At 36.4% G+C, this 27,796-nt stretch overlaps 2 protein-coding genes across 3 annotated transcripts in view; one reads left to right on the forward strand and one right to left on the reverse strand.

The window, feature by feature from the left end:
- Positions 1 to 23,646, forward strand: part of ACSS3 (acyl-CoA synthetase short chain family member 3) — a 75,231-nt gene extending 51,585 nt beyond the window's left edge. The window contains exons 12-17 of one of the 2 annotated variants that reach the window (XR_005953054.1): positions 6,278 to 6,359; positions 7,282 to 7,404; positions 11,860 to 11,959; positions 12,040 to 12,215; positions 18,168 to 18,310; positions 23,527 to 23,646. Coding sequence is in view for 1 of the 2 variants with exons in the window: in XM_041409732.1 (XP_041265666.1) it covers positions 6,278 to 6,359; positions 7,282 to 7,404; positions 11,860 to 11,959; positions 12,040 to 12,215; positions 12,490 to 12,555 (547 nt within the window). In the remaining variant the exon portion in view is untranslated. Of the gene's footprint in view, positions 1 to 6,277; positions 6,360 to 7,281; positions 7,405 to 11,859; positions 11,960 to 12,039; positions 12,216 to 12,489; positions 12,572 to 18,167; positions 18,311 to 23,526 lie in introns of those variants that run through there. The other variant, XM_041409732.1, reaches the window with a different exon arrangement.
- Positions 17,589 to 27,796, reverse strand: part of PPFIA2 (PTPRF interacting protein alpha 2) — a 286,176-nt gene continuing 275,968 nt past the window's right edge. Inside the window, exons 27-32 of the mRNA XM_041409731.1 lie at positions 26,883 to 26,980; positions 24,937 to 25,112; positions 24,774 to 24,842; positions 23,663 to 23,822; positions 21,438 to 21,530; positions 17,589 to 17,776 (exon numbers count right to left, since the gene is read on the reverse strand). Of these exons, the coding sequence (XP_041265665.1) occupies positions 21,472 to 21,530; positions 23,663 to 23,822; positions 24,774 to 24,842; positions 24,937 to 25,112; positions 26,883 to 26,980 (562 nt within the window). The 3' untranslated portion in view covers positions 17,589 to 17,776; positions 21,438 to 21,471. The remainder of the gene's footprint in view (positions 17,777 to 21,437; positions 21,531 to 23,662; positions 23,823 to 24,773; positions 24,843 to 24,936; positions 25,113 to 26,882; positions 26,981 to 27,796) is intronic.

A 27,796-nucleotide genomic window follows, 5' to 3' on the forward strand; every position in this document is an offset into this window, starting at 1 on the left:
TAGCAAAGAGAAATCCCATGTAAATTCCAGTTTTTCATCTTACACATTGAAAATAACACAAACTGATTATGCTTATTTTGTTGAAGCAGTCATCAGCACTGTCTCATTAGCTAGCATTATTCTTTATATTTACATACAACAGGACTACATTTGCCTTGTGCTCATTTTTTCCAGAGAAAAAAAATTCCAGTAAATTTGCTGCTAGACCCTAGTTACACTTCTTCTACTGTTTATATAGTTGATTTTGTACCATGATAGTGGAGTTTTGCAGGGTAAGTATTTACAAGTTTGCTTTAGTGATCTCCACTGCATGGAATCACATAAATATGTTCCATATTCAACAGGAGTTGAGACAATGTATTTGCATCATACAGTGATACTGAAATGCTTTAGTTGCATTGGCTTAATTGTGTTTAAGAAAAGTAGCTGTGTGAGAGGCTCTGTAAACTACTAATGTTGTGGAACTTTTTTTGTTTTTGTGGACTTGGAATTAGGGAAGGAAGAGGAAGAAAAATCAAAATGTTCTAAAAGAGTTAGAATGTTTCAAATGATGATCCACTCCATTTTATCGAGTACAATCTTGCAAAACTTTATGTACAGTCCTGTAAAAACTAAAATACATTTTAAAATATTTATTATAAATTTTAAACAGTAAATATTCATAAAGAAATAGTGATGATAAGTTCACAGCTTTTTATGATTGTACATTATAAGTTAACCAAAGAGAAACATGACTGTTCTTCCAAATCAAATGCCTTAGAGTGCATATCCTTTAGTAGAAGAGGTGTTATTCAAATTAGGCAACCCATTGACAGTTTTCCGATTTGTGGTAATATGTTCAATATTTGTACAGTATTTAGAGGGCAAATAAATGTTCAATAAAGGGCATACTCATTCAATATTTCTTGCAATGTGTTAAAAAGAAATTTAGTATCTGTGTGAAAGCAACCTGAAGCCAGGATGGTAATCATTATAATGCTCAATAGAATGCTAACCAAGAGAGCTTAAAGGAAAGAAAAGGGAAAGAAAAAGATGTAATCTTCTGCAGCACACTGTAATACCTTGGTATTTTATTAAAAAAAAACCTGAAGTCAGATCTTGTAAGACTTGATGAGTCAACATTTGGCTGTTCCAACTGGGCTACACCCATGGGAAAAGTCACAGCTCTCTTTGTGCTCTCCCACTGCCCAGGAAGAAAAGGAGGCAATGACAATGTGTTCTTGTAAGCAAGGGCTACACAGCTAGGTAAAGTGAAAATTTGCTAGATCTATAAGATGAAGGGCCCTAGAAAGCAGTGACTTTCAAAGGAGCTTTTTCTGTTACAGTGGATAAACCTCTGGGTACACAGGATCTTTGAATGAAAGGTAGCTGCTAGTGTAGCTGCAGGCAGTATGATTCTTTGTTATTCAGGGAAACTGAAGAGGAGCCAACATTACTGCCTGTGATGCATTATGCTTGGTTCTTATGACTGTATTTCAAAAGACTATTGAGAAAGTGACTGCATTTTGGAGTAAATATGAATGAGAGTGACCTGAGTGATAGAATCGACATGGTATGCAAACCTGTGGTATATAATTCACCCAAGAGCAGTAAAATAGTAAACTTTTAAAGGCCAGGGAAAAAAAAAATCTCTGAGAGATGGCTGTTTAATCTAACATAAATAAAATGGAAGCTGAAGCTAGATGCATTCAGATGACAAATAAAGCACTGTTTTAGCAGTGAAAGTATTAAGACATTGGAATAAATTCTTGGGAGTATGGTGGTTTACTTTGATATTTTTAGGCCTAACCTAGGTACCTATTTTAACCAAAAGTCGTGGGGTCGAGGCAGGATTTAGTAGATGACATCTTTCAGCTTGTGCTATACGGAAGGTCAGTATAAATAAAGAACCTGTGCAAAAGATTTATCTACCTAACAGCCTTCTATATGTTTATCAGCTTTGTCTTTTCCCTTTACAGATAAAACAATAAGTCAGTCTTCCAATGTGAGAGCAATCTTTCCAAAGATAGTTTTTCTAGCAGATCTCTGGCTGAGTACATGTAAATACTATTTGAACTTTCCTCACTTTGAAATTTTTCTAAGCACTTGCACTAGTTTTTGATGGCTTTTTCTCTTTTTCCACTAAAGCAAAATCCACACTGAGATCAACTACTTTTGTAACTCCTTTCAGCTAACTAAAGTAATGTTTCATGCAGACTGATGAATGTTCAAGATCCTCTACTCTTCTTCACCCTTTTTTCCGTGTTGTTCCTAGAGTCTGAAAAAGCTTCCAGATGCTTTTCAAACTTGCAATCAAAAATTTTTATAAGAGTGATGTTTATGCACAACCCTACATAAATGCTGACTAATAATTATAGCTGCCAGTCAAGATTATTTTGTTCCATTCAGAAGCCCAAACTCATTTATCAGTGGCTTGTATTTACTTTGACTGGCTGTAATGAATAGCCTGTGAGTATCATTGCCTACCATGACATAAAAGAATGTCTTTTCTGAATTCCAACAATGTAACATCTCCAAAAATTTGTTATTTCATTTCAGAAATCTGCTTTTCTGTGCAAATTCTCTTTTGGGTTCTCTGTCTATAATTGCTTGGTTACATTAACAAGGAAACTTACACCATTTTGATGAGTGGCATTCTGAAAGGATGTGCTATGTGGGAGTCAGATTTCTTGGGCTGTTAAAGATGGACTGTTCTTTGAAAGGTCTACCACTGTTATATGAAAAATAAATTAACTGTGAAACAATGCTTAAAAAACCCAAATAATAATTGTAATTTAAAATTCTGTACCAGAAAACAGTTATAATTGTATAATTGTAATAATAATTGTAATTTAAAATTCTGTGCCAGAAAACAGTTACTGTTAAAATACTTCAGAGTTTTTTTGTGTTGCTGTCAAGCTCATTCATCTTAGTCTCTCCAATTGATAATGAAATTACCTGCTTATCTTTGTTAAATGTAACCAGAATGAATCTTTGCTAAATGAACCCAAATGTTTTAAATCATTAATTTACACAGTTTGCCTCATTTCCCTGATGCTGTTTTAAATGTATTTAACCTTTAAATGAGAAATAGGCCCAGATCTGTATTCTTGTACTTCACCAATTTTAATCTTTCTTTGACTGGAGCAAATGGAGAATAGCATAATTTGTACTGCTGTTAACACTGCTGGTAACAGACAGCTACAGAAATACAGTAAATATGTTCCAAGGGGAAAACAAGCAAAGCAACTTCATTATATATTGTGAAAATGATAGTGAAGGAACCATTCTACTCCTGTCTTGGCCCTCTGTGACCCTGTCCCTTGTGAAAGGAAAGCAGGACTATCAGAGAGGCAGTCATGCTTACGTATGCATTCCTGGCATTTTTGGTCAATATATCTCTTAGTAAAAATACCACCAAAAGATCTTGCATATCAACTCACTTTTTAGACAAAGAGGTAACAGTTTTTAAATGCTGAGTTATTGTGGGTGTGTGTTACATTTTCTAGGGCAGAAAGACCCAAATCAAACATCTCAAAATGTTCCCTTTTTTTATGGAGGAGTTGATAAAAACAAGAGATGTCTGTTCTCAGGTTGCTGTTATTTTTGAACAGTCTCATTTTCTCTCTTCTGGCTTCTTGCATGTAATTATGATCCAGTTCTGCTCCCTTTGGAATTTATGGCAGCATTCCCACTGACAGCAGTGGTTATGAGTTATATTTGACTCTGGAGATTTTAATTCTGATGTCCTGACAAAATTTCAAAACACATAATTATGTTCTGGCAAGCTGAATTCTACCTTTATTAATTTGAGTTTGCACAGAACCTAGAAATTCTACTAGGTCATGATGCCAAGAGCTCTGCTCTCTTCAAAGAATTGTATCTGCCCATTGCTCTGGAATTATTGTGCTGAATTACTGACACATGGAAAAGGGGCATTCAGTTTTTGCTTAGTGGATGAATGGGGTCCTAACTGCAAGTGATCTTTCACAGAAAGCCATGGAAGCACATTTTCAGATGTTGTCTGTGTTGTGTTATGATACCTGCAGAGATACCTGAGGTAGCCACTAAGTAGCAGTCTGTTTTCCACAGACACACAGAAAATATGCTCTGTGGATGTGTTTATCAATACAATTTTCCTAAAAAAACCCTACCAAACTAGACCATGAGACACCCCTGGTGTCCCCATTTGAAGAAAAAAATCCAAACAAGGACTAGAAAACTAAATAGTGAAAGTGAGGGTTTTATTTTTGGTGATATGTTCCACACTTCTCTGTTTAGATTTTTAAACAATGACAGAAAAGAAAATGCTTTTCTAATTTCAGCAATAAAACTTTTTTTCTATTCAGAGACTAACTGCAAAGAATTGAATAGAGCTGTGGGGAAATTAAGGACTTCATCGATATGAATTGTTCTTTCTCTCCCATCGCAAAGATGTTAGACTGCTAAATAAATTTAAAGTGTGAAATTTGCAATGATTGAGGCTGTTATGAATTGCTGTACTATTAGCAACCAGGTAACAACCATAGTAACTGCCATTCTCTGGTGGCTTTTCTTGAATTTAAGCAAGAGATTTTTTTTTCTTTCTTTTAAACACATGCATACACAAACACCAGGATCAATATATTGTTTTTCCAGTCTTTTTTCCCAAGGCAAACACTCCATGGGTCATGTTTTTATATCACAGAGACACTTACTAAGCTTGAAAGGCTTAAAATAGGGCAGTGAATTTCTTCCAGATGGGCAGAAGCCAACCTGCCCTCCTGAACCCTGGGTATCTAACTATGTGGGAAGTGTCTTGGCATTTCTGTCCATACCTTAACCATACTTTCAAGGAATGTGATGTATGGGATGTACTGAGCCAGAACCCTCAGAGAAAAAGCAATAGTATTTATAGTATTACATTCTGTTATGCTGGCTGACCTGAATTAAGCTGAAAAAACTAGGATTGTAGAAAATCAAGCATTCAGATCATTACTGGATGATATGACCTTTTCAATGTAGTTTGTACTGGTTTTACCATAGCTAGGATTTTTTGAAGTGTTTTTTTCTCTCCCTCTGTCTCTGTCTCTATCTATCTATCTATCTATCTATCTATCTATCTATCTATATATAACTTTTTTTTTTTTTGTAAATGTAATGTTAGAAATGTACATGTCACAGAGCTGGTGGCACCTGTTCTTGTGACTGACCATCATAGATTTGTAATTATATCAGAATTGCTGTGCTACATAGAACTGCTTCTCTGCTAGAGATGTTGCCTTGTGGTGTCACAGGGATACTGTAATAGAAAATGAAATACCTCTGGCTAAATACTTGCTAGTTAGCAATGCAGGCATATGCTAGTAAAATCTGTGTGGTGCATTTATGATTTTATGAAAATAAGTATGTTTGTTTACATGATCATTATCTCTCTGTTATTAGGGGTAAACTTCATAAAACTTGTGTTGATATACCTGAATATATATCTCTCAGGCAGTTAAAGAAATCTATGTTGGACCCTGTCAGAGCTTTGAAGAAAGAAACAAACACTTTTTTAGCTGAGGCTTCTGCAGCTTCTCTTCTGACAGATATATATGTGAGGTGTCCCATATTTTCTTATGCCCATATCATTGACTGAAGAAGGGGTTTAGTATGTATTCAAAACTCAACTAATAAAGCAATCCAGAATTTTGCAGCTTTAAGTACAATTATTTTAGAAAGTTCTATTAGTGACTTGTGTCAATATACTTTCACAGAACTTCTCCAGTATTTCCAATAGTATTGTGCACAGTTTAAACAGAAAAGCAGTATTCAGATTCCTGTGATTGAACTCCTTTGAGTTTTATCTTTTTACAGAAACTGAAGATCTGTGTGTCTGATAATTCACCTATCTGTGCATGTGTGGGTGTGTATGGGTGTTAGAGAAAGAGAGACCTGTAATAATGCAGTTGCCTGTATCATAGTGTGTATGCACAAATTTCAAACAGATACTTAATCCTTAGAAATGTTAAAAAGCTAAATGCTGTTAACATATTTATAATGCAGAATATAGTGTTTACTAGACTAAATATTATGTAACTGAGGTGCTTGTATTATGTAAAAGGTGAAGTCTGAATACCATGCAGAGCTATATACATTTGATGACAATAATGCATAGCCTTTTTTTTTTTCTTACCAGCATATTATTAAGCTGAACTGTTTTCTAATTGTGTAGACAATGATTATTTGTCTGAAAACAGAGTATGAATGGAGAGCATGAATTGTATTTTTTATATCTGTTTTTCTTACTACTTCCTTCTGTTCTTTTCAATTTAAGGTTGCCTTTGCCTCCTGGAGCATTCTCAGGTCTTTGGGAAAATCAAGAAACATTTCAGAAATTGTATTTCCAAAAGTTTCCAGTAAGAATTATGAAATAAATTATTTAAACTTCTGGTAATGCTTCAGAACGGAGGTCTATGATATATGTATATATAATTTAAACCATATCAAGATAAATCCTTTTTCACCTATAATTTCAGCTCTTGGTTATGATGTTGGTTTTTTTTAAGATCTGAAACAGAAGTAAACCATAAGCTTCTGAGCCAAAAAGTCATTTAATGTCATTTAATCTAAGATATAAACCTGCAACCTTACACTAGCACAGCTTCAAATACACTCCTGCTCTTGGCATGCAGCCATGCTAACTTCGTATCACACCAGAATACACCCTTGTCCACTGTACATCTGAATACACTGGAGGCTCTTTGCTCATTAGTTATGTTTCCTTGTCAGATGAACTACCCAAGGATTGGCTTACTTCTTTCTTTGTAGAACTGGGTAGATTGGCCCTATGCAAGTGCTCAAAATTTGGCTCAGTAAATGAGTGAATTGGTCATACAAACTATTTTTAGTTTGCAATTGCATCACAATGACAGTGTATGTTTGGATACAGCAAACAGGAGTATCTTTAGGAGGAATTTGACAACTGTCATTATATTGCAGTAATTCCATTTTCCTTGTGTAGATCCAGAACAACATCCTTCTCCAAGCTGTCAGGGATCAAAGTAAGCAGAGTTGGAAAAAAGCCAGGGTTTATCTATTTTTTTCTGTTCTGTGTTAATAAAGACAACAAAACCTTTCTGTAAAGGGAGCTGCACAGGATAATATGATATAAAAATGGTGACAAATATTACAGAATTAAATCTTTCAAGAACCAAAAGCATATATAATGTGAAACAGGTCTGGGTTTTTTTTTTTTTTGTGTGTGTGTGTATTTCCTGTTAAATTAATGAATATTCCTAGTACTCTTTCTGAATTTGTTTTTCATTGTGTTGTATTTAGGGATATTATGATACTATGGATGCTGGTTATGTGGATGAAGATGGCTATCTGTATGTGCTGTCTCGAGCTGATGATGTGATCAATGTTGCTGGACACAGAATTTCTGCAGGTGCAATTGAAGAGGTTAGCATTGCCTGTCAACAAAATAGAAGAGTGGAAGATGAATAAAACAAGCTGAGACTGAAAATCCCACATTTCACTGCCTCTCAAAATCTCACACAGAAAGATTTCTCATTTTTTTCCTACTTGTTTTGTTTGTACCAATTTCCATTGGTACTTTTAACCAAAATATTTCCTGTTTTGTGTTCTTTCTGTTAACATGCTTTCCAGAAACATAACGAATGTAGTCAATAATATGCATTTTGTACCATGGGATTGCTAAGGCAGGCATAATTTGATAATTGAAGGTGGAGTTAAGGAGCAGTGTGGTAGGGTGGGAAGCATACCTTTTTTAGCTCCAATAACGTATTTATTTGGGACCACATTAGGATAGTGTAGTGTCAGTGTGACAGGTAGTTTCACCAGCTACTGTAGTTACTTAGGAGTAGAAACTTTTTTGCCTAAACTACAATGATCAGTGACTGATTTTTTTTTTCCAGAGATTAATATTCAGTGATTTTTCTTGGTTGGAAGACTTCAGAGTTTTTTGACAACTGTTTTGTCTCTTATTGTATGAGCAGTGCTAAATGAGCAATGAAAATTTCTTTTAAAAACCCTGCTGTTAAATTGAAAGTCATTAATGTAATACCCATGCAACTCAAAAAAGTTGAAAATACTGAAGTTCATAATAGTGTCTGAATTTCATATCATTGTTCACTCGCCTTTCTGGAGTCACTGTGATTGATTGCCAGTTAAAATTTCCCTGATGACATATCAATTGCTTATTCAGGGAGTATAGGAAAAGGTGTGCTGGGCATGTACAAGAGAAAAATACGCTTTTAAGAACTCTGAATTCAGCTGTTCACTGAATCAGAAACTGATCTGTGAGTTGATTTTTCGTTTATATTGTCTGTTAGTCTAGTAACTACTTTATTTTGAAGGTTAGAAAAATTAGAATAGAAGAAATTCTAATTACACCAAAGTGAACAAGTTCACATTAATCCATCAAGGATCGGTCAGACAGGGAGCTGAAACAGTTGCTGCCCTGACTTAGGTCTATGGAGATATAAAGGTGCTTTCAATCTGCTTAAACGTCTTTCCCTTAGGAGTAGTTTTTTCGTGTTTCCTTTCTGAAGCACAGCAGGAATCTCATCCTCACCCCTTATTGCTACTACTCCTGGGCTGAGCTGGGCAATTTCTTTGCTTCAGCATGGGTCTGAAGCTGCTGTAACAAATGATGAATTGAATCACCTCATCTGCTGTATTACCTTTGGATCCATCATACTGAGCTCAGCATCTCTGGTTTTTTCCCTGCTAGTTAGGTCTTACCCCTAGAAACATAATGTTTCATCACTGTAACATTCTACAAGCTTTTCTGCTCACCTTTTGAACAAAGCTAAAAACCAGGAGTGATTTAGTGCGTGCACAAGAAATTGCTAGTTAAATGGGAAAGTGTTAAGAACACCACAATTTGCTCCTCAGTAAGATCAGTAAATACAGAATTAGAGGTCCATTGAGTCACTGTGTAATTGACAGTCACCTTGTTAAGCAAGTATGTTATCTACATTTACATTTTAGCTGCATTACAAGTTTAATTAGTTTTTCCTTAGTGCTTTGACTAAGTGTTTTAGCTCTGTTATGTTCCACACAATGAGTTCCTTTGTCTAATGTATCTGTTAATACTATTGGAACTCCATGTTTACTGCAATGCAGTAGATGTTAGAGTTTACCTGGCCAATTAGTGAATGGTGGCCAGGTAAACCTCATCTTGCATGTTGATCCACCCTTTTTCTTTGGTCTATAAATCTGTGGTGTCCCTTCTTGCCCCTTGAATAAAAACAAAGCTTAATCAAATCTTCTTTATCTGAGGCAACAGACTTGAGAACTGAGGAATTTATCATGAGAAATCCCTTTCCCCTGATCACGGTGTTTCTGTCTGCTGCTGCATTTGCCATCCATCCTTGTACCCCATGATCATACTAGGAAAACCATTTCACTTCCTGAAGTTTTTTATTACTTTTAAACGATTTTTAAATCTAATGCTGTTTCTGTTCTTCTTTTCAGTTGTTTTATGAAGTTTGTTAATTTTGAAATTGTTATTTATTAATGACTGATTTCAGTAATTTGAAGTTAGCCTTTGGAAAGTCAAAGGTATGTTGATAGAACTTTGGATAGACTGAAGAAAAATACTGCAATAACTACACTATTCCAACTAACCATAAGACTTACAAATCAGTGACAGACTAGAATGACAAAAACAAGGTATAACAAAATAATCTGGCAACATTTAAGTCTTCACTTTAGGAGTCCTCTTCATGCCTGGTAGGCAATTATGATACTTGATGGTAATGCCAGTTTAGTGTAGATTTTTTTCCTGTGTTCCTGTGAAAAACAGTGTTTACTGATTTACTGTGGTTGTAGACTTAATAGTCTACTTTTCCATAATTCACAGTATTTTTCTTTCCTATTTTTTTTTTTTTTTTTTTTTTTTTTTTTTTTTTTTTTTTTTTTTTGGTTTTTTTTTTTTTTTTTTTTTTTTTTTTTTTTTAGTTATATACACCTATCAGGTTTCTGTGGCCATGGTCAAGAATTTACAGCAGAAAAAAAAATGGATATTTATAGCAGGAAATGGAATGCATTACTGAGGCTCTGGCCTGTAGGTGACCAAAGTGCATTAAATCTATGTGATGCAATGAAACTCTGTAGGGATTTGGGCTTGCATAAGATTAATTCCTATTTGATTTGTCAGTGGAGATACAATGATTTTGGACAAAGTAGGCTGCACCTGAATTCAAATGCATTTGTGTATATTCAACTTTTTGAAGTAGGCTCTTCTGCCCTTCTAATTCTTGTATAAGCCCAGTGCACTCTTCTGTATTTAGTTTGTGCATATCATATTTAATTGCTGTGGAAAATCCAGTTTCGAAAGCTGTGCATAAGTGGTCATGCTTCTGTCATTCAATAGAGCATGCATCCGCTGTCAGGTCAGTGTTTTTTCCATTTGCCTTTATTCTGGAATGGGACATGTCTAGGATCATAGTTTGTGAAATGAGTATAGCTTCTGACAAAGTGTGCTAGAAACACATTGAGTGGATTTATTTTGCTAAAAACTATTTAATGTGTTGTACTGACCATGACACATGGAGTCACTTTCTCCTTCCTGTTTTGACTATAAAGCCTAAGGATGGTGAAATCTGTTTTGAAGATGGGTTGTCATAGACCCTTTGAATTGTTCCTTTCCCCCTCAGTTTCATAAACAGGTCATACAAGAACCTCCCTTTTTTAATCTGGGCAGCAGTGTTTCAGCTTTCTGTTCTTTCAGGCTTTTTCTTCCTGTCTTCTCTGTACTTTTCCTGTCTTTCGCATTCTCACACCGTTGTATGAGTAGCCAGTGCAAATGTGGTATTCCTCCTTAATAAAAACAACCAGAAAGTGTCTTTATTCCTAAAACCTTTGATTTTGGGAACATAGTATGTGAAGTTCAGTTATTAGCAAGTACATAGTCTTTGTATGCACAGATAAATTAACAAGCACAATCACATGTGGCTTCTGTGTAGGGTCAGGTTAGGTCCTCCTTGTGGTCGAGTCCAGAGGACTGAAAAGTGCTGAAAGCACTGTTGACAGCAAAATGCCCCAACGTGAGGGGGTAAATTAAAAAGAGCCAGTTGCTTTGGAAGAGGATTCACAACTGCTGGCATCTTAAGGCCAGCTTTGTCCCAGACTTGGTGACATATGTCTTGGTATGTACTGAGACATCTTGGTGTCTGTTTTCCTGGGAGTACCTCAGCTGGCTAATTGTAAACTTACATTTTTTTACCTGAAAAAGAGTTTGATATTTATCAATGTGATGTTGTGTAAACATGTAGTAGGAAGGAAGGAAGCCCACTTTTTTGTCTCAGGAAGTTGAGATCTAATGTTTTCAAGAGAGTGAGCTGAGCTAGGCTGGCTGCAAGGCAAGGCTGGGCATGTATTTGGCTTGATTGAAACTACGCTTTTACAGCAACAAAGAATGAAAAAAAAAAAAAAGTCAGAGAAAATGAACCAATAGACTTCGTAAGTCTGTAGTAAGAGTGCTTCTGTGGTTTTGGTCCTTACTCCCTACATTTAAGTACCATGTTACTCATAATGTTAGACAAATGTTATTTGCTCCAGCAGAAATCTCACTAACAAAACCAAAGACGGGATACTCTCACAAAGCTGTAAGGAAATTACCTGTGGTTTGTTCAATATTTCTGTTTTGTGCTGCTGAGGTTTTTATTTCTTCTGTTTGTTTGAAAAGCATGTGTGAGTATATACGAAAATATATACACATGTACATCTTCAACACATGTAATCGGAATCCTAATTGTACTGACCTTTTGCTGTCAAAATGTAAGAAAAAGTCTATGGTTTTTATTCGTACCATACCATACCATACCATACCATACCATACCACTTTTTTTCACTGAAATGTTGTCTATTTTCTTTTCCATCCCTCAGTGTATTCTCTTCCATCCCGCTGTGGCAGACTGTGCTGTTGTGGGCCAGGAGGATCCTTTAAAAGGGCATGTTCCATTTGCACTGTGTGTACTGAAAGGAGGTGAGAACTCACTGACAACTGATGTCACTAACACTTGCAAAAGTCTCAGAAAAGATAAAGGATTTTACCTTCTCCACTAGGTATAAAGACACAAGAGAGTAAGATTTTGGAAGAGATTGTTGAGCGAGTTCGGACCAACATTGGTCCAGTAGCAGCTTTCCAGAAGGGGATGTTTGTGACACAGCTACCAAAAACACGCTCTGGCAAGATCCCACGTTCTGCTCTTTCTGCCCTCATCAGTGGAAAGCCATACAAGGTAAGTTAGAGATGTTTGCTTCAATGAATTAGGCATACATGCACATCCAAAGGCACAAAATGGTGGTTTTGATTCTCCTGACTGTTCTGCAACTGGTCCATGACTTCAGGTAGTACTTTATGTTTTATTTCTGTTACCAATTATCCAAAAGATTTTCATGTTTCAGAGCATTACAGATACCTTTTTCTTGATTTCTTTTGAAGTATAAATTTAGAAGAATCTCTGAATGAAATTCTTACCTACTATCACATGCTACTGTATTCTTACTTTTCAGATAACACCAACCATTGAAGATGCTAGTGTGTTTAAACACATTGAAGAATTGCTAAAGAAAAATTAAATGAGATAATACATAATAATGAGCATTTCAGTTATTCAAGTATACAAAGAAGCTTTTTTTTGTTAATAACACATTTTAAAAGCAAGTAATGATTTGGGACTAAGTGTTTTTACTGCACAAACATTACTCTGTTCTTTGCCATCTTGCTACAGCCACTGACACATAATAAAGTCTCTGCATGCTGTCAATATATGCTGGCTATTAAGATGGCTAAGAATTGCAAATAGAATTCATACATTGCTGTAGTCTTAAAGGGCAGGAGTCATTGGATTATCCATCTTATACAGTGTCATGTAACCTTGCATTTCAATCTGTTATTTTATAACGTGACCAGTAATTTTTCTTTGGCTAAAGCAGCTTACAAAAGGTAAACTTATGAACAGAGGACAGCAAAAAAGGAATTTGATTGTGAATATTGTTGCCGATATAAATTGTTCTTACTTGTAAATTATTAGCTCTTCTAAATTTTTTCTTAAATTTAAAATTTTAAGATTAGTTCTCTTGATTCTATTTTCTCTTTTTTTCCCCCTAAGTCTTTCTGCCTTAAATTAGATTTCTATAAAATTTTTACTCAATAACTTTTTGAAGAGCCTTTTTTGTAAAATGATAAATAATTTCTGACTGATTTGAATTTCAAATCTGTGAAAATCTTGATTTGTCCACAGTAATATTCCAAATACCCCATGTATATTATATAAATAAAGGCAGGCATTTACCTTTTGCATTTTCTGATAATTTTTTTCTGGTCTGTATCCCTTATGATAAGGGCAACCAGAATGTGCTTTTTCTGCCATAATTACACATTTTAAGCTGAGATACATATAACCAAGACATTTAGCAAATATGTATGCTAAGCAACCCATTGTGGACTTTATAGGCCATTCCAGACATTTACAGCATTCTCCACAAGCCAGGGGATGGAGGATACATTTTCTACATACGTTTCTTCTCAAACTGCAGTTATTTAATTGAACAATAAATGTAAAAATCCTTTTAAAAATAGATGCTCCCAGAAAAGTATAAAGCAGAGAAGTTGCTCAAACTGAGCAGTGCTTACCAGAGAAAGAAACAGTAAATAGATGATGGTGTTGTATAAGAGAGGTCCCCAAAAGAGTCCAGAAATACTGTTACGTAGTGGTGGATAGAGGTAAGGATGATATCCCTGTGAAGTGATGAAATAAACCAACAGATTGATGTAGGAGCTAAAAGGTGATAGGTTCCACTTAACATGAGCCATACCCTAGTGGTGCCTTGTGCTTGTGACACTTTTGTGGAGTTGGTGAGCTCTACCAGTTACATAAGAACTGAATGAAATGTCCATGTGTTTTTCACTGGGGACTGCAGACAGCTGGGCCAGTCATGTTGAACCAGGTCATACAGTCATGCTAAACCAGTCCAGTTTGAGCCTGGGCTGTCCTTGTTTCCTGCCAAATCATTGCATAAGGTACCCCCCCTCCCTCTCAGCTGTTTGCTTGATGGTTGAAAATGACCATCTGAAAAGGGAATAAAACATGCAAAGTAACTGAATAAAGATACTTTATGTTAATATGCTAAATATACAGGTTGGAGATTTAAAAGGCGGAATAATTTTGCTCTTCAGAGATGTCCTTAAACTTTTGTGAAGTACTTCTTATAGAAGTGGCAGTAAGTTTAAGATACTACTTTCTTCTGGATGAATTATTCAAGTACAAAGGCTTTAACAGGAGGCCCATGCGAAATATTGGACTGACTTGCAGAGACTTTTTGCTTTTCACAATGCTACAACTTAGCAACCTGTGCTGAACAGTTACAGAGCAAGAGGAAATTCTTGGGAGTTGTCAGTGGTGTGTTTGTTTTTAAATCAGTGAGACACTATGGGAGTCTTATCACAGAGAAACTGTGGCACATTCACACGGTGTGTGGCCACTCCTTTTACAATTGAAGGTGAGATACTGTTGTGTATATTTGTTACCTTGTTACCTTGTATATCGTTACCTTGGCTGCAGCCATCATATAATTGCAAGAGCAGGAGAGGGGAAGTAATTAGTGAGAGCAGAAACTCTCTACAAGAGATCCTGCAATTCATGTAGGAGAAGAGAATTAATGTCCTAGATCTTGCATAATTTTCCCAATGATAACTCATGTTCCTACACCAGTTTCTCCATTTGTAAGGAAAAGTAAACTGCTTTCTAGTTTGGGTCTCTTAAGGAAGTGAAAAAACCCCACAAAATCCTCAACAGCATTAGTAAAAGATATTCAGGCATGCACTTACCTTTCTGAAGGGCTTTGTGCTTACATTAATATTAGTAAGAAAAAATTCTCTTTCCTCTGAACTGTTTTTGAAGAGCTTCAGTAGGTCACATTCTTAAGGTGTCTCCATGACAAAAATATTTGTAATAATTTTTGCTTTCTGAGGAAGCCTGGAAGCCTGAGCTGTTGTTTTGGAGGTTGTTTTTTTTTTGGTTTTTTTTTTTTTTTTTTTGTGTTTTTGGTGTGTTTTTTAAATTTTTTTAATGTTCTCTTTTTAACAAAAAATCTTGTGGGTTTTTTTTTTCTCTCTATTTTGGTAGAAGTAATTTCAGATCAAGACTTGTATTTTAAAAGAGGACAGAGCATTCAGGTGTGCTCACTATACTGCCATGCTGGTAATGTGGAGAATTCCAGAAATGTCAAATGTCTTATGCATCAACATTCACAAAGCCTAGACAAAGAAAGGCACCTTATTGCAGCAATACATTATGAGGAAATCACTGTTTAATGGCCATTACTTTTGTTTTCCAAAAGAGCATTTGCTGAGGAACTGCAATTGCAGAATGCTTTGTCCTAGCCAAGCTCAAGAAAGGGAGAAGGAGTAGCTACCCTTGTACATGGCTCTGCTGCTGCCCAGCAACCTGGGTATACCGTCGCGAACAACAAGCCCATTTAACAAGTGGTAGGACAGTGGTAATTTTCTTACTTTTGTTTTTAGAGATAAGCAGTGAGTGGATAGATTTGAATGGTCATTGAATTGCTGAATTTTGGCTGGAAGAGGCACGTGTAGTAGTTATTCTCAGTGTACTGAAAGGGTTGGAGCCAAGTAGGCAACATTTATCTTAACTGCTGTTTCTAGCTGTAGAGGGTAGAGCTTCAGTTTATGTGAGGGAGACAGGGATGAATTAGGAGGCTTGATATGTTATCCTTAAATAAAAACTGAAGTCACAATAATACCATTTTAAATTCTTCTAGTCTGTTTTCTGCCACTGTGAAATATATAGTAAGTGTGTGCTGTACTCCTGGGGCAGGACAACTTCCACACTGGTCATAAAATCTTGCTCATTCTTTTCCCCAACACACTTCATTCCCCTTTGCCCCCTAAGTTTCAGTGTCAGCTGCAAAAGGAATTCTGTAAAACAAGAGCTGGTGTTTGAGGGAATGCGTAGTCACATGATATTGCTGCCACTGACAGTGACAGTGACAGTGTTTGCATTACTTTACTTTGTGATATTCTGCCCTATAATAATCCAAAAGGAGGCTGAGGGAGGAGAAGAATGCTGGTCAAATCCAAGGAACTGTGTATACAAGAGCCCTGGCTTTGTACAGTTGTGTGCTATACCCCTGCCAGCACTTCGCAGCCATCAGCAAGATCTGTGCTCCCTCTCGTGGCAGATTCTCACCAGTAACTCCATCGTAACTCATCCCTCTTAGTGCCAAAATGTTCTTGTGCTTAGCTGTAAGAAGCATCTGGTTTCCAAACTTACTCAATGCTATTACGTACCAAACTTAATAGACTAATGAACACAAATAGCACTGAATTCTCTTTTTTATTGACATTGGGGGAGAAAAATCTTTCACCATCTGATTGACCGAAGTTTGCCAAATAAAAATAGACAAAACAAATGTTTATGTACGTGCAAACATTGCAGATTAAACTGCTAAAAGAAATAACTAAAAGACAGGTCTTGAGCTAAGATCAAGCAGCAGAAAAATAGCAAATAGGTAAATGACTATTAAGTAAGTCTTACTTTGAAACTTCCATTTAAACAAAGAATAAACAACAATAACACCACCAAATAAAGCCACAGCAGGTAATAGTTGCTCTTCTAAACTTCTATACACTATATATTAATCACTCTGTCTTTCAGTTATTTCCTCTGATAAAACTGACTTTTGTGAAGTCTCAGCAAGGCCATCTTGGCTAAAAGCATAACGTTAGACAGGAGCCTGTCTAATGCCCTGTTAGAATGAAGAAATGGTGTGGGTTGGCTTCTTTTTTCTTTTTTTTTCTTTGCTGAATATATCTGGAAAGAAGAATCTGATTCTATGCAAATATTAGATTTAATTTTCCAATGCTGGCTGGTGTTTGAAGATCCTGGAACGAAAAGGTGGCTCTTGATAAAGCAAGATTCTTCTTGGTCCGCAGGTAACATAGAAGAAAGTTTTTGGTTTTTTTTGTACAAATCATGTTTTATTAAATTGCTTTTTATTTTTTTATAAACAGTTCTTCTGGGTTTATGTATTTGTTTTTAAGAGATGAGCCATCATGGTGCTTCTCTGTAGGTATCATTTCCATTTTGTCTTTAGAGGTCCATTTTGGCTTCAGTTCCAGGTTATGTCATTCTATTATACATCATCAGAGGCAGGTGTTCAGCTTTAAATATTGACAGATTTTTCTCAGTAGGAACATGTTGAAGCTTCTAACTCTGCTAAACATATTAATTTGACTGTTACAATCCAAAAACTGTAAAAATGGTGGAATGGAAAGATACAAACAGTATTATTGACACTGTATTGTCAAATGTTTGCACTGAGACCCCATGTACCATAGATTTAATTTTTAAAAAATCATATTTATATCCATTTACATAAGACTTACACATTTTAAAAGAAATACATACACAGTAAATACGGAAATGTCTAGTATTTTACAATAAAACAGATGTAACAACGTAAAGATGAGTGGCTTCATTTGATAAAAGCTTTGGATGTGCACTACTGTCAAATTTTTGATGACAGAGATGCTGAGAGAAAAGGGGGAGATTTTGTTTTTCTTTTTCTCCTTTTTTTTTTTTTTTTTTTTTGTAATTTAGGTATTTTTTTATTCATGTTTTAAACTAACCAATACATGAAAAGAACATCATATCTGTTTGTATGATAAACATTATGTGTCCTCTTCCCTATTAACCTGTTCTTGCAGAGAGTTTTAATGCTCTTTTCCTAAGTAGTGGTAGTGCACTTCACGTAAAGTAGAAGAACGAGATGACATCTAAGGAAAAAAAAAACCCAAAACATTAATTAGCAAGATTTTATGATTCTAATTCAGTCTAAAGTGCAATGACAACAGAAAATATAGCACTAAGTAAGCAGTTGAGTAACTAAATTACTAAAACATGGATTTTGAGTATTCGTGGGAGGCATGCATTTGCTTAATTTTAGATCTGCAACATAAAATTACTAATAATTCATTTTAATCTTTTACTAATTGTCCTCAGTCAACACAGACTGCTGCTTATGTTTGTTTTACAGCTGTTTTCCTGCTGTTTTGGTGCAGCACTGGAGTTAGTTTCCTGCATCTGGAGACCTTTGCCTGTTTGGCACAATGTGAAACACATTTTCAGTGTATAGACATTGCTGATGTACTTCGTGTTTATTCCTAGTTCACTGCAGCTTGACAGCATTTACCTTTTTCACCCTGATGGTTTCTTTGCTATGGACTAGCTGCTTCCAGCTGTCATTCATATATTTTTGGAATGCTGCTTCTCCATTTGTTTTTACAAATCCTCTTTTGAACTCTTCACAGGTAAAGTACGTAACTGATTTTGCCAAATCTCCTTTAGTACTTCATTAGAATAAAAGTAATGTGTTCTATTGCTCCAGCCTGTGGCAAGAAATCTGTGTCAAGAAATCTGAATGACCCTTCTGACTTGGCAATGACAATTGTTTTAGAAGTTAAAAGTGTTGGGAAAGCTTGGATAATGTGAGTGCCAAATCCACAGCCTGTGTAAAGACATTGCAGCTGCTCTGCTGGGCCACCAATCTAGCCACCTCAGCAGAAAGCTTGATGGGTCCCATGTGCTCTGTGATACATTTCTTTGCAACATTAAATGGCCAGCACCAGCAGCCTTAATTGTTCTTAAATTTCTGGTACCAAGTACACTAAAACAGGCCTGTGATGAGTAAGCTCATATAACTGTTCTGAGAATGTCTGCACATGGCTTCTGGCAGCTCACTGTGGTTTCAACAAATACTCAGAAAAAAACACCTGAAATGCAATTTGAAAGTATATTAACATGACACAGCTGCTGTGAAGATACGCTATAAAGACACTGGAAAGTTGTACCAAACTGATGTTGACATAAACTGTTTTCACAAGCCATTGACAGTCTCTGTAAGAGAATGTCTCTTACTCTCATAAGAGTAGCAGAATGCAAGAATCTGCACCCTGCTGTAATCACAAGCCATTTGCATTTGTTCCATGTGCTGTTAGCTGCTTTCTTTTAGGCCTGCCCTTTCTAGGCATGTTCTCCTTTACTATATGAAATACTCCCTTATCTTGCAATTGTGTGGTAGCTCGTCCAGCTATCCCTCCCCTCTGCTGCTTAGTTTCTGCTTCTGTGCATGCAGCTACTTCACCAAAGTATCACAGCTGCTGATGTAGTCTAGGCAAGGTGTTACAAAAGCCTGGGTCTCAGTCTAAGATGGATCTGGAAAATTTCAGGAGGTTTGTTGTAATGAATAATCTTCCCTTTTATCCAAGGGTCAATCAACTCCTTCCATGATGAAACTGTTAGTCAGGAACTGTGCTGGCAAAATTCTGAAAACTCCTCTGTTGCCCTTCAATCTGATATCTCCCTCTATGGGCGGTTTCTGTTTATGCATTCATTCTTGAGCTGGAGGCAATTTGTTTAAATTTTCAAGATTGATATAATAGTGAAGGAAACCCTGCATGGTTGTTTTTCGAGGGGGGAGGGGTGGGATGGTGTTTTAATTTTCAGTATAACGTACTGGAATCCAAAATTACTTGAACTTGCTTTTTGGTTTATTATCTGCATTGTATTTTGAAGTTGCCCTTACAGTAAGGGCATATACTAAAGTTCTAGTTCACATCATCTTGTTTCTTCTTTAAAATGAGTATATGGTAAGTGTATTATTGTCAGTTAGCCTCATATATTGGCCTTTACAATGTAGAGGCAAATTTCATATCCTTATAGGCCACTCAAGCATTTAAGATTAGAATGTAATTGGTAGAATAGTGGACAAGCAGCAAGTACTGATGTGATACATACCACTGATACTTGAAACACTACTAATACTCCAGTAGAAATTGAAGGCAACTTGTATAGGTTGTAAAACTTTATATACACACCTTTTTGCTCAAAATACATATCTTCCATACATATATAGTGCTAGAAAAGTCTGCTACTTTACTTTTGTTTGTGCTTTGCTGCTTTTTAGATAATTTTTAATATAGTGCAAATAAATGGTTTGGATAATCTTAAATTAATTTTTGTTAGTGTATCAGTTTTCCATTTCTGCTTTTGTTGCACTCTTCAAACCTCACCTCAAATGCCTGTCCCATTACTGTTGGCCTAAGAGATTGCTTGGTGTTTAAACTTCTTGGTCATGCTCTATTGCTTCCAACACTGCAATTCTGAAGCTAATAGGGGAATAGGTTCATATCTCTGCCTTCCATTTCTGTCACCACTGAACCCTGGGAGAGTCCTGTCACTGACATACTGATACAAGACCATGCTCGAATCTATACATGCATACACATAAAAAGATTTTGATAGTTTATGTGCTTCATCATCATCTTTGTAGATTCAGCTGCTAAACTTTGCTCTTTCAGAAAAGCCAAACCAAACCAAAACCAACAAATAACCACACCCCACGCCCCCCAAACTTATTTTTTCAGGGGTAGCTTAAAAAGTCCCCATTTTTAGTAAGATGAAGATTTTATACTCTTATAATCTTTCTAAGATCTATGAAGTAAGGCTCATGTCATCAGGAGGATCCTGAGCAATCTACTTTTCCCACTGTTAACATTTGCTATTGCTAAGTATTTTTTGAACCTACTACATAGAGTTAGTAAAATCTTGACAGCCCCAAGTCTGTCCCAGTCTTGGTAATCAGAACAAAAAAACAGCAACTTGCTTGCAGATCCTTGCATGTCTTGCCTACAATATCCAACAGCTATTGAAGCATGTTTGATGCCTGATGAGGTTTTGGTGCTATTCAAATATTTTTTTTTCCAGCTGCCTTGCAATTCCCTAAGTTACTAAATGGAAATTGTTTTACTGAGAAAATACCAGCATGAAATGGTGCCATATTGATGTAACTACTCGTCATGTAGTTTTTTCCAAAAGCTGGGATAAAATAGAAAACTGTATTTCCACAGAACTGTGGAAAAGTGACTCTGTGATATTCATAACCACACTCAAAAGTTATATGGTGAAAAGTTTAACATGAAGTCCACTACTAAATTTGATCCAGAGTTGCATCCAGCTCAGATTATCCTTTCTTTGTCAGTTCTGAATGATTTGAGAAGTGCAGGAATCTCTGTAATAGATAAATTTTCAAGATTTTCTGTATGGGTAAGTCTATGCAGCTACTTGATGTTCTAAATTGAGTCATAGCTTTAATTAAAAAAAATAAAAATTCTGCTTTACTAGTGTTGCCCCCCCATTCCAGGTCCTAGTAGAACTGTTTCAAGTTCTCATAAAGTAAGTTCATTCCCTGTGCCTTCTCCCCAAAATGTGGTTGATAGTGTCCTGTGGGCCAAGCTTAAGACTGTAGTTATGACCAAATGACCACCCTAGGGAGTCCTTAGTTAAGTCCTCTGCTCCATGTTGGTTCATGCTTGGATAATGTGGGGTGTAGTTCACAGTTATAAAGAGCTTTCATGATGGCACCTACAGAATACTCACAACAATTCAGTGCTGGCTTCTTTGCTAGGCCTTGTCAGCATGAGTATGTGCGAACTGTTGAGCTGTCTAACCTCTGCAGTCGTGATGAAGCAACTGCAAATTGGGAAGGAAAAAAAAAGGAAACAAACCAGAGCCTCTTTAGAATCATCAGTAAAATATATCAGTCTGTTTACCACTGGAAGGGTGGCTTTTGAATTGCTCTGTGGCTTTCTCTAACGTGATCTGGGCATGGTCTAGTTCAAAACTCAGCACTTCTTCATGGCTGATGTACTTTTGGAATCTGTCTAAAGGAAATACAGTTTAAAACTCAATTTTGTCTTTATTTTTTTGTAATTCCTAATGCTCTTACTGCTGGGAGATAGGAAGCCAAATCCTGGATGAAGATACAGGTCTTCAGAATTACTTCCCTTTAACTCTGCTGAGTTCAGTATACCCAGCTCAAGAATTAGCTGTCTGGAAGACCTCAAGTAAATCACTAAATCTGCCTTTTGTTCCACATCTGTAAAATGGGAATATCATCTTCTACATTAAACCATGACTAGAAGATGAAATCCATTAATGTTTACAAGGTTCTTGTATGCTACAGTAATGTGATCTATGGAAATGCCATGGAAGCTAGGAGTCAGTGGCATTCAGTGATGCAACCAGTAAATTATTCTATCTGTAACTGCAACCATAAAGTACTGTTTTTAAGGGTGAGAAACTCTAATGGAATGTAGATGGCTTTACTGGAATCTAGGTGGCAATACTGTCATACCAAGTTCATTATCAAGTTACAGGATGTGATCTCTCCAAGTCTCTACAAGTCTGAGACAAGTCTATTTGTAACCTTAATCCTGTCATGATTAAATATATGACAATATTTTAAATGGGGCAGTTTGCATACTAATATTTCTCAGAACTACTGGCAGGTATACTTGGCTTTATCTTCCATATACCTGAAGAAATAGCTGTGATGGGATTTCTTTCCTCTTTCTCTGCTTGCTCTCTTACAATGATTTTAAAATTTTACTTACTTTTAAATGATGATCTGCTTGTTAATTTTCCACTCATTTCTGAGTTAGTGCATCTTTTGGAAATCAAAAGATTTCCAGAGAAAATTAGAACTGGTATATAGTAACTCAATTAGTGCCTGAATTTCAGCATCTGCCAACTATTCATCTGGTGTCTGTTAGCAACTTCAGTTATTTGATAGTCAAGGCTAAGCTATTAAATTTGAAAGTAAGATAGGAAAGTAAAGGTGATAGCCCTTTCTAATTGTGTTCTCTGAAACACTCCACCTGCTAGAGAGGCTAATAGGATGAAAAATTTGCTTAGGTATTATATTCAGTCTCAGTTGAAAGTTAGTGTCATACCAAGTTCATTATTTACAGGATGTGATCTCTCCAAGTCTCTACAAGTCTGAGACAAGTCTATTTGTAACCTTAATCCTGTCATGATTAAATAAATGACAATATTTTAAATGGGGCAGTTTGCATACTAATATTTCTCAGAACTACTGGCAGGTATACTTGGCTTTATCTTCCATATACCTGAAGAAATAGCTGTGATGGGATTTCTTTCCTCTTTCTCTGCTTGCTCTCTTACAATGATTTTAAAATTTTACTTACTTTTAAATGATGATCTGCTTGTTAATTTTCCACTCATTTCTGAGTTAGTGCATCTTTTGGAAATCAAAAGATTTCCAGAGAAAATTAGAACTGGTATATAGTAACTCAATTAGTGCCTGAATTTCAGCATCTGCCAACTATTCATCTGGTGACTGTTAGCAACTTCAGTTATTTGATAGTCAAGGCTAAGCTATTAAATTTGAAAGTAAGAGAGGAAAGTAAAGGTGATAGCCCTTTCTAATTGTGTTTTCTGAAACACTCCACCTGCTAGAGAGGCTAATAGGATGAAAAATTTGCTTAGGTATTATATTCAGTCTCAGTTGAAAGTTAGTCAATTCCAGCCTGATTGTTGCCTTTACAGTTGTAGGATAGTGAGATGTCCATTTTTTTGTATTTTAAATAAACACTGTCAGTTTGAAGCAAACCTGAAAAAAAATCAATAATATGCCAAGTCAGTCCTTTTCCATTCCCTAATTCAGCTCTCCCAGACTCGATTCACCCTAGTTAAATGAACAAAGTCGTGGTGGTGCGAGACAGACATAGGTTAAAAGTCAACTTGGCACGCTAGGCCGAGCCTCGTACTTTCCAAGAGGAAGTGCAGAAATGAGCTCGTACCGTCACTCGCCATCTTCCGCGACTGCCCGGAGGTGGTGGTGAGCCGGAATCCGGCCGGCAGCGTTTCCGAGGCGCCCGGCATCATGCTGATCCCGTGAACCTCGCGCGGGGGGAACTGCCGTCGCCAGGAGGGGCCACGCCTGAAGTTCTTGTCATCGCTCTGTCAACACAGAGTTGTATTTGATAAAGCAAAATGAAGCTTTTTGATTAACCATCCTGCTGTGTGCTACCTCTACCACTGCCAAATGTATTCCGTAACAACTACCCTGCCCTGTTGCACTGCATCCAGTCACTGTAATGTGTTTGAGATAAGCTTGTAAAAGTAAAAGCTTGAGAAATATTAAATGCTGGGGTGGAAAACTCTTAAATCTTTGGCTATATGTAGTCAAGGGGTTTAGTATCAGCTATATAGAACTTTCTTACACAGTGACAGAAAGTGATTTATTACTGCACTAGGAGGCTTACATAAAGTACTAAAAAAGGATTAAACACTCACGTGCATGCACAGAATTCATAGGCATCTGACATTTTCAGCACATCCTCAAAAGTTTTATTTCTCCTTATGTGCAGATGTCCATGACTTAAACATTTTTGCACTGGACTCTTATGTTAAGATAAGTAATTTCCATAGTTGGATTTGAGATTCCTCTTCCCAGATAACAGCCCCAAATCCCACTCTATTAATATTGATTAACTTTGAAGAACTTTGAAGAAAAAAAGCAATAAAAAACAAACTGAAAATTTACTTTTTTTTCTTTATTTTTAAAAGAGGTGTAAGTGTCCTAAAGAATACACTGCACAGGCATCCCACCCACACACATCCCCCACCACCTGCTCTGGCCAGCAAAACTTCCACTCTATTCTGTATGTTTCCTCTCTGGAAAATGTTCATCTTAAGGTAAGAGTGCAGTGTCAAATTTAGCATCCAAGATGACACAAATATGTAGCCAAGCTGAGGTTACTTAAAAAAACCTTGATGGGTATTCCTAATTTTTTCAAGCTGTAACTGACTCTTTTTAACAATGTGAAAATTAACATGTCTTCATGCATTCAATTTAATTTTAATGTTTTACTATGATATTTTATAAATACTGAAAATAAAATTAATTACTTCCTCAAGTCGTCTTTCAGTTCCTAGTGCTAAAAGGTTGTTGTATTCTCTCTCAAGGATCTGCCGTGCCTAGAGATACCAAAGTAAACAATTAAAATGGTTGAAGATGAATAAAAGGTAATAATGGGTACAGATTAACCAGAAGTAGCATAAGCAAATTTACCTGTGTGTTTTGTGTTGGAATCTGTAATAATAAAGCTAAACTGCTGTAGTCAAAATTTTCATCCAGTGCTATAAGGGAACCATGTACACCACTTTCTAGAATATTATTTGCATATTCTCGGAGGCCAATGGCTTGTATCCAGCGTATGACTCGATCATTGCTCCATACCAGCACATCTGTAAGGACATAACACCAGGTCAGTCTCCTGATACCTTGAGAACTTCCAAATTGTACAGGTGTTTGTGTGTAGCTGTGCATGCACTGTGGATGTCTTACTGCTTTCTGTCATATTTGAGGAATGCCAGCACTATTCATATAGCTTTAGTACATCCTATTGAAAAACTCTGTGATTAATTATCTTCAAGTAATAATGTTTCCAAAGGAGAAATGTGCTTCCAGAGGGGATCTCCATAATGCAATTCCTCCCACATCCTATATATACCTTTTCAATTTGTAGGCAAGATTTTGCAGTGCAAAGGCACCGGAGAAGTATCAAGGCTTCATGTGTGAGTTTTGTATTAAACATTTTGGGAGTTGTGTCAGCACCTGTCACATACTAACATGCCATAAGGTAAAATATTAGTTCACTATTTTAGAGACAAACTATTTTTAGTACAGAAAGCTGGTAGAGTTGTTAAGGTCCATACCAACTATAAAGCTAAGGCAACAAAATGAGCTAGGAAACCATTTTTGAGGATTTAGCTATTCTGAAAAAGTATCCTTCCCTGCCTGTAAGTTTAAGAAAAAAATTACTTATACTGATCTTTGGAGTTTTAAGTGGGAGACATAGTAATGAGTTTTCTTTACTAAGTGATAAGGCTTATTCCTGAACCTTTACAAGTCCAGCTGCTGTGGCTGTCCTGAGAGCAGGATTTCTCCATCACCTGGCTGAGAGCATCTTGCTTTTTGGGGTCAGGATCAGCTGAAACACAGTGGCAGGCAGAGACCAAATCCCACCTGGGACCATGAATAACTGACCAATGCATGACAAGGTGAAGGAGGCTATGAATCATTACCCTTGTCCTAGAAGGAACCAGCACTGAAGCCACACTAGAATTTGAGACTAGTGCCCAATTCCCCTATGTCAGTCTCCATCTAGACCCACTTGGGCTGACTGGCACTGATGCCTGCATGTCCAAGGCAAAGTCTTTGCATTAGTGCATGCCATGATGTGCCTTGAGCAAATGCACACTGTCACTGTAGCCCTTCAACTTTTTTTTTTTTTTTTTTTTTTAGCTCTTCTGGTCAGCATTGTCCTTGAGAAGGACAGCTAACAGCTGTAGTCACTAGAGCTGGAAAAGCTCAAAGGAATCAAAGGATTCATTTCTGATAGCTGAAAAAAATCCCAGCCAGCCTAATAGTTATATGTAAAAAGAACCATGCAGTGAGCCTGCAACTGCTCTAAAGAGCTTTACACAAAAAAAAATTCTTCAGAATCAGCTGTGAAATCTTCTAATAAGGCCAGTTTTGTTAGGAACTATTCTTATGTACCAATCAACTGCCTCAGTGGTCAACCCTCCAAGCAGCATTTTCTATGACACATTCTGACGTAAGAAATGAAAGGCAAAGTTTTTCAAAAACTGGGGCATAGGGTCCTGAGTACTCCCATTTTTTAGTGTTTCCCCCAGCATATCCCACTGAGCTGAAAAATATTTGGCCTTCTGCTTCTGAGCCTGAAAGAGGTTCAGATAAGATCCCTATCCAAAATTCAATTTAGCAAAATATATGTGTGAAACCACCATTCAGAGTTGCAGCCCCAATTTAGCAAAGTACTTAACTGTGCCTAATTTAAGGAGATAGGATTCATTCTGAAGAAAGATGGACTTATGTTAGTTTTGCTTAAAGCACATGCTTAAATGCTTTGCTGAAATGGCATGACAATGGGTTAACAGTGTCAAGATTCAAAAGAAGAAACATTCCCAGTATTCATTCCCAGCAACTATCACCTTTTATTTCATGCTGACTCATTTCTCTTCGCTTTTCCAGTTCTTTTCTATCATAATTCAACCTCTTTAAACACATGATTCCATATTGCAAGCTTGTTCTGTTATTTAAAAAGAAACATTTACAGAGTTAATAAAGATAATTTTGAAAATGGGAACATGTAGGATGTATTTCCTGCACTTCACATGAGGTGTTTCATAGTACCCGTGTACGAAATCTTGAGAACAGAGGGTAAAAAAACTCCACGGACTTCAGGAATGAAATGGAAAGAAACAAAATGAGTATGTTTGAATAACTGTTTCAGCATAAGAAACCCAAAGCATTAAAAGAAGTAAAAGATCTGAAAAGGTCAGCCCTTCTGAGCCATGAAATGTTTTGTCAAATCAGGCTTTTAAAAAGTGACAAATCAGACAGTATATTAAAAAGAAATCCACTTCTTGTCACATAAACCTCATTCTCCCTAAAGTTTAAATGCCTTTATTTCCATATTTCCAATTTAGCTTCCTAGCTATATCCCTAGGTAACCCAACAACTGTCAAATTGCTTGTATTGTTAACAGCTTTTATGTGCTACACACAATAGCTTTTCATTATTATGAGATCTCAGGGCTTTGAAGCTTAGCCTAGCACTTTCTGATACTTCACACCACTTAAATTATAACTGTTTCTGTATTGTCAAGAGTCTATTGATATATTAATGGTTCCCTGCTCATTACAAAATTTATCTGTACCAATATCTTGGTTTTTAGAGACATAATTGCAATGTGGTTGCTGTTACTAAAGGAATCTCTCGGAATTCAGATTTCTGACAGTCAGCCCTCTCTTTCCTGTATGTTTTTCCACACCAAAACAACAGAAATTGTTTTTATTCTGTGCAGCATTGAGCACTAGAGCAGACGCATAATCATTTTTATGGG

This window comes from Onychostruthus taczanowskii, unplaced genomic scaffold, assembly GCF_017590055.1.
Source record: "Onychostruthus taczanowskii isolate IOZ18803 unplaced genomic scaffold, ASM1759005v1 scaffold31, whole genome shotgun sequence".
In the NCBI taxonomy this organism is placed as follows: domain Eukaryota; kingdom Metazoa; phylum Chordata; class Aves; order Passeriformes; family Passeridae; genus Onychostruthus; species Onychostruthus taczanowskii.